The 13,281-nt window shown below is 29.1% G+C and overlaps 7 protein-coding genes across 7 annotated transcripts; 6 read left to right on the top strand and 1 right to left on the bottom strand. All coding sequences in view use genetic code 12, as the record gives it.

Annotated features, from left to right (window-relative positions):
- Positions 1–1,374: 1,374 nt before the first annotated feature.
- CTRG_05694 (uncharacterized protein) lies at positions 1,375–3,198 on the top strand (the record flags this gene model as incomplete). Its single annotated transcript, XM_002551350.1, has 1 exon — positions 1,375–3,198. One exon carries the CDS (start codon positions 1,375–1,377, stop codon positions 3,196–3,198), a length of 1,824 nt encoding a protein of 607 aa, XP_002551396.1.
- Positions 3,199–3,475: 277 nt separating this feature from the next.
- Positions 3,476–3,856, top strand: CTRG_05695 (uncharacterized protein; the record flags this gene model as incomplete). The annotated part of the gene is made up of 1 exon (XM_002551351.1): positions 3,476–3,856. The coding sequence occupies one exon, from the start codon at positions 3,476–3,478 to the stop codon at positions 3,854–3,856; it is 381 nt and encodes a 126-aa protein (XP_002551397.1).
- Positions 3,857–4,166: 310 nt separating this feature from the next.
- On the top strand, positions 4,167–4,988 carry CTRG_05696 (uncharacterized protein; the record flags this gene model as incomplete). The annotated part of the gene is made up of 1 exon (XM_002551352.1): positions 4,167–4,988. The coding sequence occupies one exon, from the start codon at positions 4,167–4,169 to the stop codon at positions 4,986–4,988; it is 822 nt and encodes a 273-aa protein (XP_002551398.1).
- A 404-nt stretch (positions 4,989–5,392) lies between these two features.
- CTRG_05697 (uncharacterized protein) lies at positions 5,393–6,211 on the top strand (the record flags this gene model as incomplete). The annotated part of the gene is made up of 1 exon (XM_002551353.1): positions 5,393–6,211. The coding sequence occupies one exon, from the start codon at positions 5,393–5,395 to the stop codon at positions 6,209–6,211; it is 819 nt and encodes a 272-aa protein (XP_002551399.1).
- Positions 6,212–8,141: 1,930 nt separating this feature from the next.
- CTRG_05698 (uncharacterized protein) lies at positions 8,142–9,062 on the top strand (the record flags this gene model as incomplete). The annotated part of the gene is made up of 1 exon (XM_002551354.1): positions 8,142–9,062. The coding sequence occupies one exon, from the start codon at positions 8,142–8,144 to the stop codon at positions 9,060–9,062; it is 921 nt and encodes a 306-aa protein (XP_002551400.1).
- Positions 9,063–9,393: 331 nt separating this feature from the next.
- On the top strand, positions 9,394–10,917 carry TAF60 (Taf60p; the record flags this gene model as incomplete). Its single annotated transcript, XM_002551355.1, has 1 exon — positions 9,394–10,917. The coding sequence occupies one exon, from the start codon at positions 9,394–9,396 to the stop codon at positions 10,915–10,917; it is 1,524 nt and encodes a 507-aa protein (XP_002551401.1).
- An 80-nt stretch (positions 10,918–10,997) lies between these two features.
- CTRG_05700 (uncharacterized protein) lies at positions 10,998–13,268 on the bottom strand (the record flags this gene model as incomplete). The annotated part of the gene is made up of 1 exon (XM_002551356.1): positions 10,998–13,268. One exon carries the CDS (start codon positions 13,266–13,268, stop codon positions 10,998–11,000), a length of 2,271 nt encoding a protein of 756 aa, XP_002551402.1.
- Between the last annotated feature and the right edge of the window lie 13 nt (positions 13,269–13,281).

A 13,281-nucleotide genomic window follows, 5' to 3' on the forward strand; every position in this document is an offset into this window, starting at 1 on the left:
TTTTTTTGTTGTTGTTGTTTAATTGCTAGATGGCTGCATACACTTTCAAAATAGCAATCATCACACCAATGAGGGTCCCCTATTTGACAGATCCTAAAAGTCCGATTAGGATTAGGGGTTATACGATCATATAATGAGATCCAACAGGTTAGGCAATGTTGACTCAAATACGCAATTGATAACTATTACGAGCTGGCATAATTCGGCGGTTGCCAAATTCGTTTGTTGGTTGTTTATTCACTCAAACAAATGAATATCATCATACGAACCAAACGAAACCCACCAAAAGCAGAAAAGGGAAAGAATCGGCGAATCTTGCTGCAGTAACACAATCCGTTGTTGTGGTTTTTTTTCTCACCAACCAACATGAAAGTGATACGATTATCTGGCTGAATTTTTTGTTGTGCTGTGTAAAAACAATTGCATGTTGCAGTATGTGAGTTACAAAAGATTGGTTCACTATGAAAAAAGAAAAAGTTAAACCACAAAATTTTTAGTTTAACATCAGGTCAAACATTAGTTTTGACTGTTATAAATCAACTGGCCAAGTAAAAACAAAAAATCAGAAAATTTTTCCTTTATACCTGCGTTTTGAAGTACGGCTTGATCTAGAAAAAGAAAGAAGTCAGCTAACAATAATTCCCGTATTCGGCTTATTCTTGGGAAACCTGCCAATTCACTACAATTAACTTCCGATACAGTTGCCTGAATCACTAGTGGAAAATGTCTTGTTTCTCTTTCCCACTCCCCCCTCTTCTCCCCTTATCATTTAAACATAGTTTAAGATGAGTCGCTGCGGGTGAGCATCTTCCATTTTGACAGGTCAAAGTGGGTGTGTTCATCGGACCACTTTTGCTTTTGAACACTGGTGTCTCAACATTTGCATTTGCATTTTCCTGTGCCCCCCTTTATGTAAAACACAAAAGGCAGAAAAACAAATTATATGAGAGTCAGAATGATGCGCATGAGATCATCATTGGTAATAGAACAAAAAAAAAAGAAAGAAAGAAGGAATCACTCACTCACTTAATCACTCACAGTAAGAATGTCAGCCAACGGCAAAAATAAAATAAAGCAAGAAAAATTTTCTTATACACCTGCAGAAAATAAAAGAAACAAAAAGTTACCAGATTTTTTGCTTTTATTTAAACTTACATCATACGAGGTATTATCATTATTTTTGCATAAATAGAACCCATAAAGATCCCAAATATCAAAATAAAAAACTTTCACTGTACATAGAAAGGTGTTCTTTGTTCTAATATTCAAATCTATAATCAAACCCCCTTCTCCTTTTATTTATTAATATTATTCAACTCCAACTATTCACACTATTATTATTATTATTATTATTAACTACCCCCATATATATACATGATGTTTAGATTAATTGCTTCAAATGCTCAACAAGGTTTTAGACCAAGCTTACTTCTGAAAGTAAAACATGCCAAAACTACTACCAAGTTCACTTCTGCAACTCAGCCGATATCAATAGACAATAGCAATATAATTAACTATCAAATTAGAAATAACTCATCGGTAGCATCAGCAGCCGTTTCACAAAATAACTCACAACCAACTATTCAAGACGGCGAAGCCTATAAAGCAAAATTACGTAAATACAAATTAAATCCACATAAACCAGCTCATCTTAAAGGTGAATCATGGAATGTTGAAGATGGTATGCCAACTTATGACATCCAAGAATTCCTGAATTTATTACAAGATGACCTTTTTAGAGCCCAAGTTAAAGAATCCCATCTTTTCAAATTTGCTTCCAATATTTATAGTAGTACTATCAACCTGAGAAGATCAAGATTGGGTAAATCTAGAAACAGAGATAAAGATCAAGCAGCCGCCTTCAATGAAGATGTCACCTATCAAACTGCCATTTTGAATTTGTCTGAATTGATTATCAATGGGGACTTGAATGAAGTTTTATCCTCAAGAATGTTGTTCAAAGTTTTTGGTACTTTATTGCAATTCAAATTAAACACTGAAATTTTAAGTCTTTGGGAAAATGGTGTCAACAGTGAAGTTGGTAAATTATTCCTTGCTCATGATGTTTTATCCATTGTTATCCAAGTAGGTTATGAGACTCACAGATTCACTTATGAAGAAATCAAACAAATTTACGACATGAGTGTTGTTGAAGGTGAACCAGTCCACCCATTTTTAAGTGATAGAATTGGTCAAGTTGCTATCAATGAAGCTGATAATGCTCGAGGATTGGATGCTTTAGAATCTTTGATGACTTTGTATGAACAAAATCCAAAAGAAAGATCAGTTCTTGGAGGTTTGGCTCAATTGCATTTGTCATTTATTGGTCAATGTAAAGACATTGCTATCGCCAAGAGATTCTTTGAAAAGGCATTAACACCAGGTGGTTTGCCTTATGTTGTTGTTTTGAAGTCTCCATACATGGTTTCATTCTTGGAAAATTGTTCTGCTGGAGGTGATTCAATGCCAGAAGTTATTGAAACCTGGAGACGTATTTCCATGCAATACATTCTTGATAACCAGGATTTGTCTTCCAAACTGGCTACTATTAATACTGGATTGTTTAAAATCTTTTTCAACAAGTACCCTGAACCAACACCAGAAGCTATAGAATTATTAGATTTAATTTTTGAAAGATGTCCAAGAGTTGATGAAGTTTTCTTGAACACCATGGTTTCCAGTATGGGTTGGGATAATAAAGCTATCTTCCAAAAGATTGTTGACTCTTATGAATCCCATAACGCTGAAAAGAGTCTTATCTCCCATCGTATTATCTTGAAACAAGCTGGTCAAATTGAATTTTCCAATGAAGAAATTTTGGCTCTTTGGAACCAATTGTTGGCTAAATTAGATGATGAAGGTTATTCCTATATTGCTAATGCTGATTGGTCTGCATTAAGAGCTGCTACTGTTTTCTCTGATAAATTCAAGGATGAAAGAACTCCATTGTACTTGTCAATCTTGAAACAATACAAGGATTACATGCAACATAACTTTGCTGCTATTAAATTCTTGAGAAACTGGGTTAGAAATGCTGAAGCTTATAAACTTATTAGCAAATTGACTACTGAACAAAACCCAATATTTGAAAATGAAGTTAAGATTGCTGTTCCAGTATTCAAGAACTTGAAACCAAATATTAGATACAGTGAAGTGACTAAAGAAGTTACTGATGCTAATCCTAGATTAGTTGAATAGATACCAAGATAAAAACAAAAACAGATCATGTTTAAGTATATAGATGTTACTACTAGCAGTATGTAGTCTTGTTTGTTTTTTTGTTTTTCGTTCTTTCTAATAATTAATAATTTATTTTTAATTCTTTATCTGTAGGTGTGTGTATTGTATGAACTGGTGGGGTTAAACATCGACGATTTAGTTGAGAATTCAAACCAAATAAAAATGAAAATGAAAAAAAAAAAAATCTTAATGTCCAATGTAAACCGATAATCAAACAATTTATTTTTGATTTACCATGGGTCACCATGCATCCAAACATAAGAACAAGTCTTCTGGAACCAAGACTACTTCTAGATTAAGTTCATCATCAAAACCTACTAAATCTACATCAATATCCAATTCAAAATCGGGATCAGTTCCAAAACCAACATCAACATCAACATTAACGTCGTCTCAAAAATTCACTAAAGAAAGTAGACTATTAGGTAGTAAAGATAACGAAGATATTTCCAATGGAATTAATAATAATAACAATAATAATATACCAATGAATGCAAGAGAAGCACTGGCTAGAGCAGCTGAAGAAAGATATAAGAAATTACAAGAACAAAAAATGGGTCAAAGTGATAGATTACGAGCTAAAGCCAAACAAAGTAAAAATGATAAAGGTTTATAGAGAATAGATTAAAAAATAGAATGGAATAGAATAGAATAGAATAGCAAATGAAATGAAATAAACATCTTAATTATTGAATGATCTCATTAGTAGTAGTAGTAGTAGTAGTACTGTGCCTCTTTCTATATGTTTATATTTTTGCCACTAAATTTTGGGTATTAATTGGTGCAGACACATCCTCACTATACAAAATGGAAAGTGTATTTATACGAACGTGAAAGACGTGCAACTCTAAACTTGAAATTGAAAAAAATAAAAACAGACAATCAACTATATTGGCCAAGGGTCCAAAAATTTTTTTAGAGCAGATATGGGACAATCATTTTATGAAAAAGAACAAAAGAAGATCAAATCATTAATAAAAGAACCATTATTAGAATTAATATTAAAATTCCTACCACATTTACAACCAACAATTCAAATAAAAGATGATACTTGGGAAATTGTTGCTATAGAATTGACTAATTTACGATATTCAGAAATATTAAACTCAAATAATACTAATAATAATAATAAGAATGGTAAATCACGAACTTTATCATCATCATCATCATCGCTATCATCCTCAGGAATTAGTATTAAAAAACCAGTTACTTCAAATGTGGTTGATGAAATTGAATCTATGCCTCAGTTGAATGGTATTTATGTTCGTGAATATTTTGAAGAATTATATAAAGAATTTAAAAAAGTTTATTATTTTCAACTTTCTGTGAATAGATCAGAAGCATTACATGGTAGACCTATGAATGAATTAGGGTATGTTGCTAAAGATAGATGTGATGCAATATTGTATGAATTATTGAAATTAGAATATAAAGATGTTGAATTGATGTCAAAGATTAGTCAAGAAAAATTAGAAGAAAAATATAGGAATCAATTGGATAAATTATATAATGTTTCAAATGAAGAGGAAAATGTTGTTAAAGATGATATAAATGATGAAATTCTTGAATCTAAAGAATTATTGGAAAAATATAAACAAGGACTGTCAATTATTAAAAATCAATTATTACAAGATGAAATAGTTAAAAAGGATAAAAAATTACAACAATTAAAAGATGAAAATCAAAGATTATTAGAATTAAATCATGAGTTATTAGCAGGTATGAATGGGACTGGTCAAAATAGTTAAATAGTACACATTTAATTTCGTATAAACATTAGTGATTGGTTATCGCCGAAAGACCGAGGCATTGAATGGACACGTCTCACTTTTTGTATCATAAGTTCCACCGCGACACGTTGGGCGGACTTCTGGCCCCATGTGTCCCCGCAGAATATTTTTAGTTTGCTGGAATGTAAGAAGAAGAAGAAGAAGAAGAATAAGAGTATCAGATAATGAACACGGTATCTCTTTAAATTCTTGTTTCATTAAAGTATTCATCATGTTGAAATTATTTGTAACACACTATGTACATATAGCCAACAAAATTATAAAATATAAATCATATCGATTATCTTGCTTTTTTTCCTTTCCTTTCCTATTATTTTCTATTCTATTCTATTGTATTATATCACCACAACCTATTTCTAAAAATGATGCAGATAGTTGAATATGATGTTTGTTTTAGAGAGTTTGATAATATTACAAAACAACTTTGTAATTTCACATCTTCTGAGACAAAAATTTCTGTTGAAAAGACAATTGAATATTTCCATCATTGTTTTGAAGTATATGTCATTATCAACCAACAAGGACTTAGAATTCAAACAGGGAAACTAGATTCTAATGTTGAATTATTAGAAGAGTATATTAATGAAATACGGATTCCATTATTTTTCAGAGATTTAATTCGTGAAATGGCACGTCCTATGATTACACCTCATAAACAAATTTATATTCCACGAGTATTGGAAATATCAGGTAGAAAAAAATATCGAAAATTAAAAGAACAAGAAGAATTAATTGATAAACTTAGATTTGATATAAATTTGAGGAAACTTTCTTGGGATAATTTAGAAATTGAAGAAATCGAACCTGCTAAATTTGGAATGTATCATGATGAAAAAAATCTTATATCTTCATTTAATAAATTACCAGAGTTTAGATTTTGGACAATTGCAATTTTGAAACATATACGATTTAATCAATTCAGATTGAATTATTGTAAAGACAACTGGGTGGAATTGGATAAAGGAAGTGATGAACCATTTCAAAAGATGCAAAAGGCAAGCCAAATATTTAAAGAAACAAATTTGATAAGTGGATTTTGTGTATATCGAAATAATGGTAAAGTTACCATTAATTCATTATCATTGTTAGGAAGCAAAGTTGACACAAGAGATTTTCAATTAGATTTTAACGATCGTTTTCCAACAGATTCAAAGTTTTCTTCTTTATCACAATCAAAGTAAGATTGATTATTGACATTGTCTCATATTTAAATGTATCGGATCTTTATTAATATTATTATATAATTATAAAACCAATTGATTTTGGTCTAAAATTGTACTTCATTTTTTTATTTACGTAGTTTGAATAGAAAATTAACAGGCATTGATTGCGCATTACAGGTAAATCACTTCTTCAGTAAATCATCCATTATCCATTCCGAAAATCATTCATTGAACCAGTGTACATAACTAATGCCTTCTGCATCATTTACAACAACGTCGATGGGGGGAGTAGGAAAATCTTGTCCTTTAGTTGTCTTTACAAAACGCGTTATTTATTGGTTAAATAGGGAAAAATTCATTGCTTGGAGGAGGAATTGAATTAACGCTTAGAGTGGTGTTGACAACTTCAACTGCAGCCGATAAAAATGTAATAATCATAAGATTCTAGAACTTAAATACAAAGGACCCTAATGCATCAACAAATAATAATAGGACTCCATGCATTTTCACCAACTAAATAATCTTTGTACCATGTTAAGTTTGATTGCCATGTCCTCCTCCTCCTCCCCCTAACAGTGGGCAACTTTGGGCGGAGCAAGACAATGTTGAATGGACAAAAGTATTTGTCTTGTTTGGATGCAAAATGCGTGACTTGGCACCTTGAAAAACTACGCGATAAAAATTGCTGGTGAATGGTTGCATGAACAAATACTTTTGGACAAGTACAAGAACAATAGACCTTTTACAAAGGGTCAACAACAACTGTTTCATCTCGTGTTCTTTTGTTTGTTTATCAGTGTCGCCCATATCTTCTTGCATTATACTATTTTTTGATATTACAACAGTCATGAATTTCCCTATCTTGTAGGAAAAAAGGTTAAGCAATTACTTTGAGCCATAATATCCGATTGATACTTTGTGCAAGATGAATAATCAAATAGGTCATTGTACTTCTTACTCTAAAAACAACAACAACAACAACAAGAAAATGGTAAAAGATCGCCCATTAGCTTGCTTTTTTAATGCCCGACGCACTCATGCATCACACAATAAGGGTCAGAATAACATTCCTCGTCTAAATTAAAAATTCAACAAATGAGGACTCATTTCTAGATTCATCTTTTGTTCCGTATTGTAGAGTTTTGTTCAGGTTTTCTTAATTATTAAATTGTAACTCGAAATTTCAGGTTTATTATTGGTCACATCTTTAAAATAGTATTACTTTTAACACATCTACATTTTGTGTTTCCCCTTACTAAAAACAGTAATGGTTCTTTTTTTTTAAGGAGGTTTCTTGAGGTACACATAGTAAATCCGTTGTTACTCTACCGCCTAAAAAGACAAAAAAAAAAAAAGCAATTATGACCATTTACGTTGTTTTGTTTTGTTTTATACATTGGTCTTCCTGTTCTTGCTCTTCTTTCATGGGATTTACTGTTTTGTTACCGATTACTACTGCATTGTTTATCTGCTTAGCAATTGGTATTATATATATATATATATATAATTGATATTAATTTCCCGTCTTTTTCCCCCTTTCATGTGGTTTTTAATTTTTTTTTTTTTTTTGCAAGTTTATACATTTTCTTTATCCCACAAATACGCAACTGCACCCAATTTAATTTCAATAAATCTACTAAAAATTTTAATATTAAAATAATCACACATATTGTGAATATTGTCATTGTTACCCGTTGATATTACATTGATTATTGTCTTTGTAGTGTGTTATTCACCTTTTGTTTTCCCAATCTAATTATATAATTGGTTTTAACTAGAAGAACAAGTAGGGGAAAATTTTTTCAACTTTCCCCATATAAATACTTTTATTCATTTCCTTGTATTATTATTATTATTCTTATAAATTTTTCATTTCTTTAATTTAATTATTCTATCTTCCTTTTTGTATTATTATTATTCCTATTTGATATACCTTCCTTTTACAACCATGTCAGGTATTCCAGATCATTTATTAGAACCTATTAGATTTGTTAAACTTGATTATACCGAATTTGATGATATTTGTTCTATTATATCAACCATGTGTCAATCAATATCTACATTATTACAAGTTTCAGATGATGAAGTTGTTTCATATCTTCATACATGTTTAGAGGCTTATGTTATTATAAATCAACAAGAAGTTCGTAATCGAGCTGGTAGATATGATCCTGCTATAAGTTTTCTTCCTTCAATAATTCATATTTTTAAACTTCCCAAATATTTCAAAAGTGTTATTAGAGAAATGGCAAGACCAATGTATGATAATGAAGGTATATTATATTTACCAGATATACCATCATTAGAAATAGATTCATTTGTTGATAATACTAAATTAATGATTAGATCTCAAATTATTCAAATATTAGGAAATGAATTAAAAATTGAATTATTTCCAATTGATATTGAATCTATTCAACCTATTCAATTTGCAGTTTATCATGAAAATTCAAATGAAATTTTATCATTTGATAAAATCCCTCCATTTAGAACAAGAGCTCTTAATGCTCTTAAAAATATTAAATTTGAACAATTGGCAGTACAACAATTTGAAGATGGGAAATTTGAAGCTTTATTACAAGATGAATCAATTGAAATAGTTGATAATTTAAAAGATTTAGATAAATTTACAAATCCAAGTTTTGGTTTTTATTATAGAGATAAGTTAGGTAAAGTACTGATTAATGGTGTTCCAATGATTAGATCATTACATGGATTCTATAATAAACCAAAATCTATCTACTCAGAAGTTAAATTCCCAACTGATGATTCAAGTAAATATGCTAATTCATTATATTCACGTAGAACGGCAAGTGGTAGTGGAACTTCTAGTTTAAGTAGTATATTTAATAGTTCACCACTACGATAAGTGGTCACCATCAAAAAAAAAAAGTATCATAATATATAATCTATCTTGACTGGACTATGTCAATTACCACCAGTAGTCTATCTATCAAACTCTTGTTGTTACTACATAGATTATTAGCCATAAAAATCAATGTACTGCATGTAGTAACAACACCAATCACGTGCACTATCCATTTCGACACGACCAAATTTTGATGGGAAAAAACAAAAAATTCAAAAACGAAAAATTTAATTAACAAGAAGAAAAACAACAAAACGGGATATCAACTAAACCAAACCCTGTTAAGTCAATCAATCACATCATCATCATCAACAACAACAAGAAGATCACAATGGACGCAAAACCACCGGTATCACATTCTTTATGGTCACCTTATGATACAGTACGAGATGCTGCTGATTCTCTAGGTATTACAATATCTGATGAAACAGCTAAAAGTTTGGCTATGGATGTTGAATATCATATTCATGAAATTATAGAAACCGCAGTTAAATTCATGAGACATTCTAAAAGAAGACAATTAACCACAACGGATATAAGTTATGCTTTAAAAATACTTAATATTGAACCATTATATGGATATGATAATTCACAACCTTTAAATTATAAAGAAACTATGGTTGGAGCAGGTGGACAAACATTATACTATATTGATGATAATGAAATTGAATTTGAAAAATTGATTAATCAAGAATTACCAAAAGTTCCACGTCAAGTTAATTTTACAGCTCATTGGTTAGCTGTTGAAGGAGTTCAACCTATGGTTCCTCAAAATCCATTACCTAGTGAAATTAAAAATTTACCTGCTGTTGTTAGAGGTGCTACTAGTACAATGTTGGGTAATGATATTTTAAGTCTTGGAAATAATAATAAAAATGATGATTCTGATTCAACATCTAATGGAAATAAAAAATCAGGTTCTGGAAATGGTTCATCTACTACTGGTAATACAACAACAACAACGACTGAAAAGGATTTGGAAATTAAACCATTGATTAAACATGTTTTATCTAAAGAATTGAAATTATATTTTGACAAAGTTGTTGAAGTTTTAATATCAACTGATCCAGAAAAAGAACATTTAAAAAATGCAGCTTTAACTTCTTTGAAAAATGATCCTGGTTTACATCAATTAGTTCCTTATTTTATTCAATTTGTAGCTGAACAAATTACAAATCAATTAAGAAATATTGAAATCTTATCAACCATGTTGGAAGTAATACTGGCATTAGCTGATAATAAAACAATATTTTTAGATCCTTATGTTCATGCTTTAATGCCATGTATATTAACTTTATTATTGGCTAAAAGAATTGGACCAATAATTAAAAATCCTCAATCTGAAGAATCTAAAGAAATTTTAAAATCTCAATTAGCAGTAAGAGAATTTGCAGCTATTTTATTAGAACATATTATTAAAGTTTATGGTTCTTCTTATAGTACATTACGTCCAAGAGTAACAAGAACTTTATTACGTGCATTATTAGATTCTACAAAACCTATAGGTACTCATTATGGTGCATTATTAGGTTTAAAAAATATGGGTTCTGAAGTTTTAAAATTAGTTTTAATTGGTAATCTTAAAGTTTGGTATTCTTCAGTTATTGAAGAAAATAAAAATGAATTTGAAAAGAAGATTTTAATTAATACTGTTTTAGAAACACTTCGAAAATTGAAAATTGATAATAAATTATCCAAAGGTGATATAGATGATAATATGGATGTTGATGTATCTGATGAAATTAAAGATAAATTAAAAGAAAGAATAGGTGGTCCATTAGCTGAATTAGTAATTGAACAATCAGATGGTAAACAAATAATCAATGGAATTTTCTTTGGTGAAGTAGCTATATAGAATAAGTGTTTACTATTTAATTTCATGTATTATTATTATTATTATTATTATTATCATTATCATCACTTAGTAATACAATTTTAATGTCTTTTCTTGGAATATGTTTTGTTGGATCTGTTTTTGTTTGGATTTAACAATTCATCAGAATCATACTCATAATCATGATCATGATCAGTAAATAAATTAACTGGTTTCATTTTATGTATTAAAGATTCAGAATCTCTTAATACATTTAATAATGGTGAAGTTTCAATAGGTATGGGTTCACCAGGTTTTGGTTTACCTTGATGACTAGAATCCAAATTTTTCAAAGGTGATGAATCAATTAAATATCCAGGAGTAGCTTCAATCATTGTCAATGTATTATTTGTTGTTGTTGATGTTGTTGACTTTATTGGAGTTTTTTGAATAAGATCTATTTCTTTTGAAGCAGAGAGTAATTTTTCATTAATTGAATTTTGTTTTTTATCAGGTTTAATAAATTTATTTAATGGAGTTGAAATTGGTGGTGAATGAATCGAAGTATGTGGAGTAGCTTCAATTTGAGATAATGAATTGAAATTATTAGTATTATTGTGAATTGAATTTGAATTTTTCATTATTACTACTGGTGTTGCTTGGACTTGTGATTGTGAAATATTAATTACTCTTGATTTTGCTGGCGTTGCTTCTACTTGAGATAATGATTTTCTAAATTTAGGTTTATTTGATATTGTCATTGTTGATGTAGTTGTAGTTGTGGTTGATTTTGATCTTTTAAGTTGTGATCTAAATATAAATGATTGAGTTGAATTTGAATTTGAATCAAGTGATTCTGGTTTAGTTTTAATATTTAAATCAACTTCTCTTTTTGATAGCATTTTCGTAGATAAATTAGATTGTGATCTTTTCAATGAAGTTAATGGTTTAAAATCTTCTGAATCAACAATAGTATCAGATTTAGATAAACTTGGTGGTTTTTTATCCAATAAAACTTTTCTAAATTTTGATTTTGATTTTTTAGAATCTTGTTGATTTTTATCATCATTTTCATGTTTCTTTCTCTTTGAACTTATTAATTTCATATTCAGTCCTTTCATATTTTCAATTACATGTTTCATTAAATTAGGTAGTTTCTTATTGAAATATGGTACTAATACATATGCCATAAATCCATATGTACCTGCACCTTCTGCTCTTGTTGATAAAGTATCCCATAAATTTAATCTATCAATAAGATTATTCAATGATTGATATATCAAATATTCATCACCTCCTAATTCTTCTCCATCATCCACCTCTTTTTGAACCTTCTTTTCCTTCTTTCTTCTATTCTTCCCTATTAAACTCAGTTTAGCTTTCTTTTCTTTTATCTTCTCTAATTTTTTTTGTATTTTCTTATTCTTTTCAAGAAATTCATTTTCATTTATTTCAAGCATTGATAATATTTCAAATATGGTAATTATTTGTAATTGAGCTTCTCTTATTTTCAAATCAAGTATTAATTGAGATAATTTCTCTAAACTTATCCCCTTTATCTCTTCCTCATCATTATTTTCCTGTTCAATCAGAAATCCATTTCTTGATTTAAATTTATCTTGTTCAATTAATTCAATTTTTGATAATCCTTTTGAAATAGATAAAATTCCATATTTATGATTATGTCGATTATCAAATTCATTAATATTTAAACAAAAATTTTTCAATAAATCAATCATAATAATAGTTGATTTATTTTCAATACATAAATTTTTAAATCTAGGTAATGCAGTTTTAGGAAAATAACTTAATGGATCTTTTAATGAATATAAAGTTGAATAATATCTAAATGTTAAAAATTCAATAGGATCTTTTACTTCTTCAATATCTTCAATATTAGTATTCGTGGTATTTATATTTGAATGTGATGATAGTAGTAGTGGTGGTAATGGTGGTGGTTTCATTGAAAAATTATCAATTTCAACTTTTGATTCACCAAGTGTTAATTTCTCACATTTATTAATTAATTCACTAGGTGTTGATATATTCATATATTCATATTCATTGCTTTCACATATATCTTCGTCGTCGTGGTCGTCATCGTTTTCAAAATTGAAATATCCGTAAAAATCATTAACCACGGGGAATATTACTCCATTTTGATCATTATCATTAAATTTTATTAAATGAGGTGTTTTTAAATTCATATTATTATTATAAAAGTAGTGAATGTTTCTGGTTTTTGATTTATTGATATATTCTGATAAGATGGATTTCGTTGATATTGGATATAATATTTTGATATTTATTGTTGAATTCGTAGTAGGATTAGTGATTTCTAAAATAGTTGAATCATCTTTTGAAATTTCCTCATTTTCATTATTCATTATCATTTGAATGTTGAGA

Source organism: Candida tropicalis, assembly GCF_000006335.3.
Source record: "Candida tropicalis MYA-3404 genomic scaffold supercont3.9, whole genome shotgun sequence".
Lineage (NCBI taxonomy): Eukaryota > Fungi > Ascomycota > Pichiomycetes > Serinales > Debaryomycetaceae > Candida > Candida tropicalis.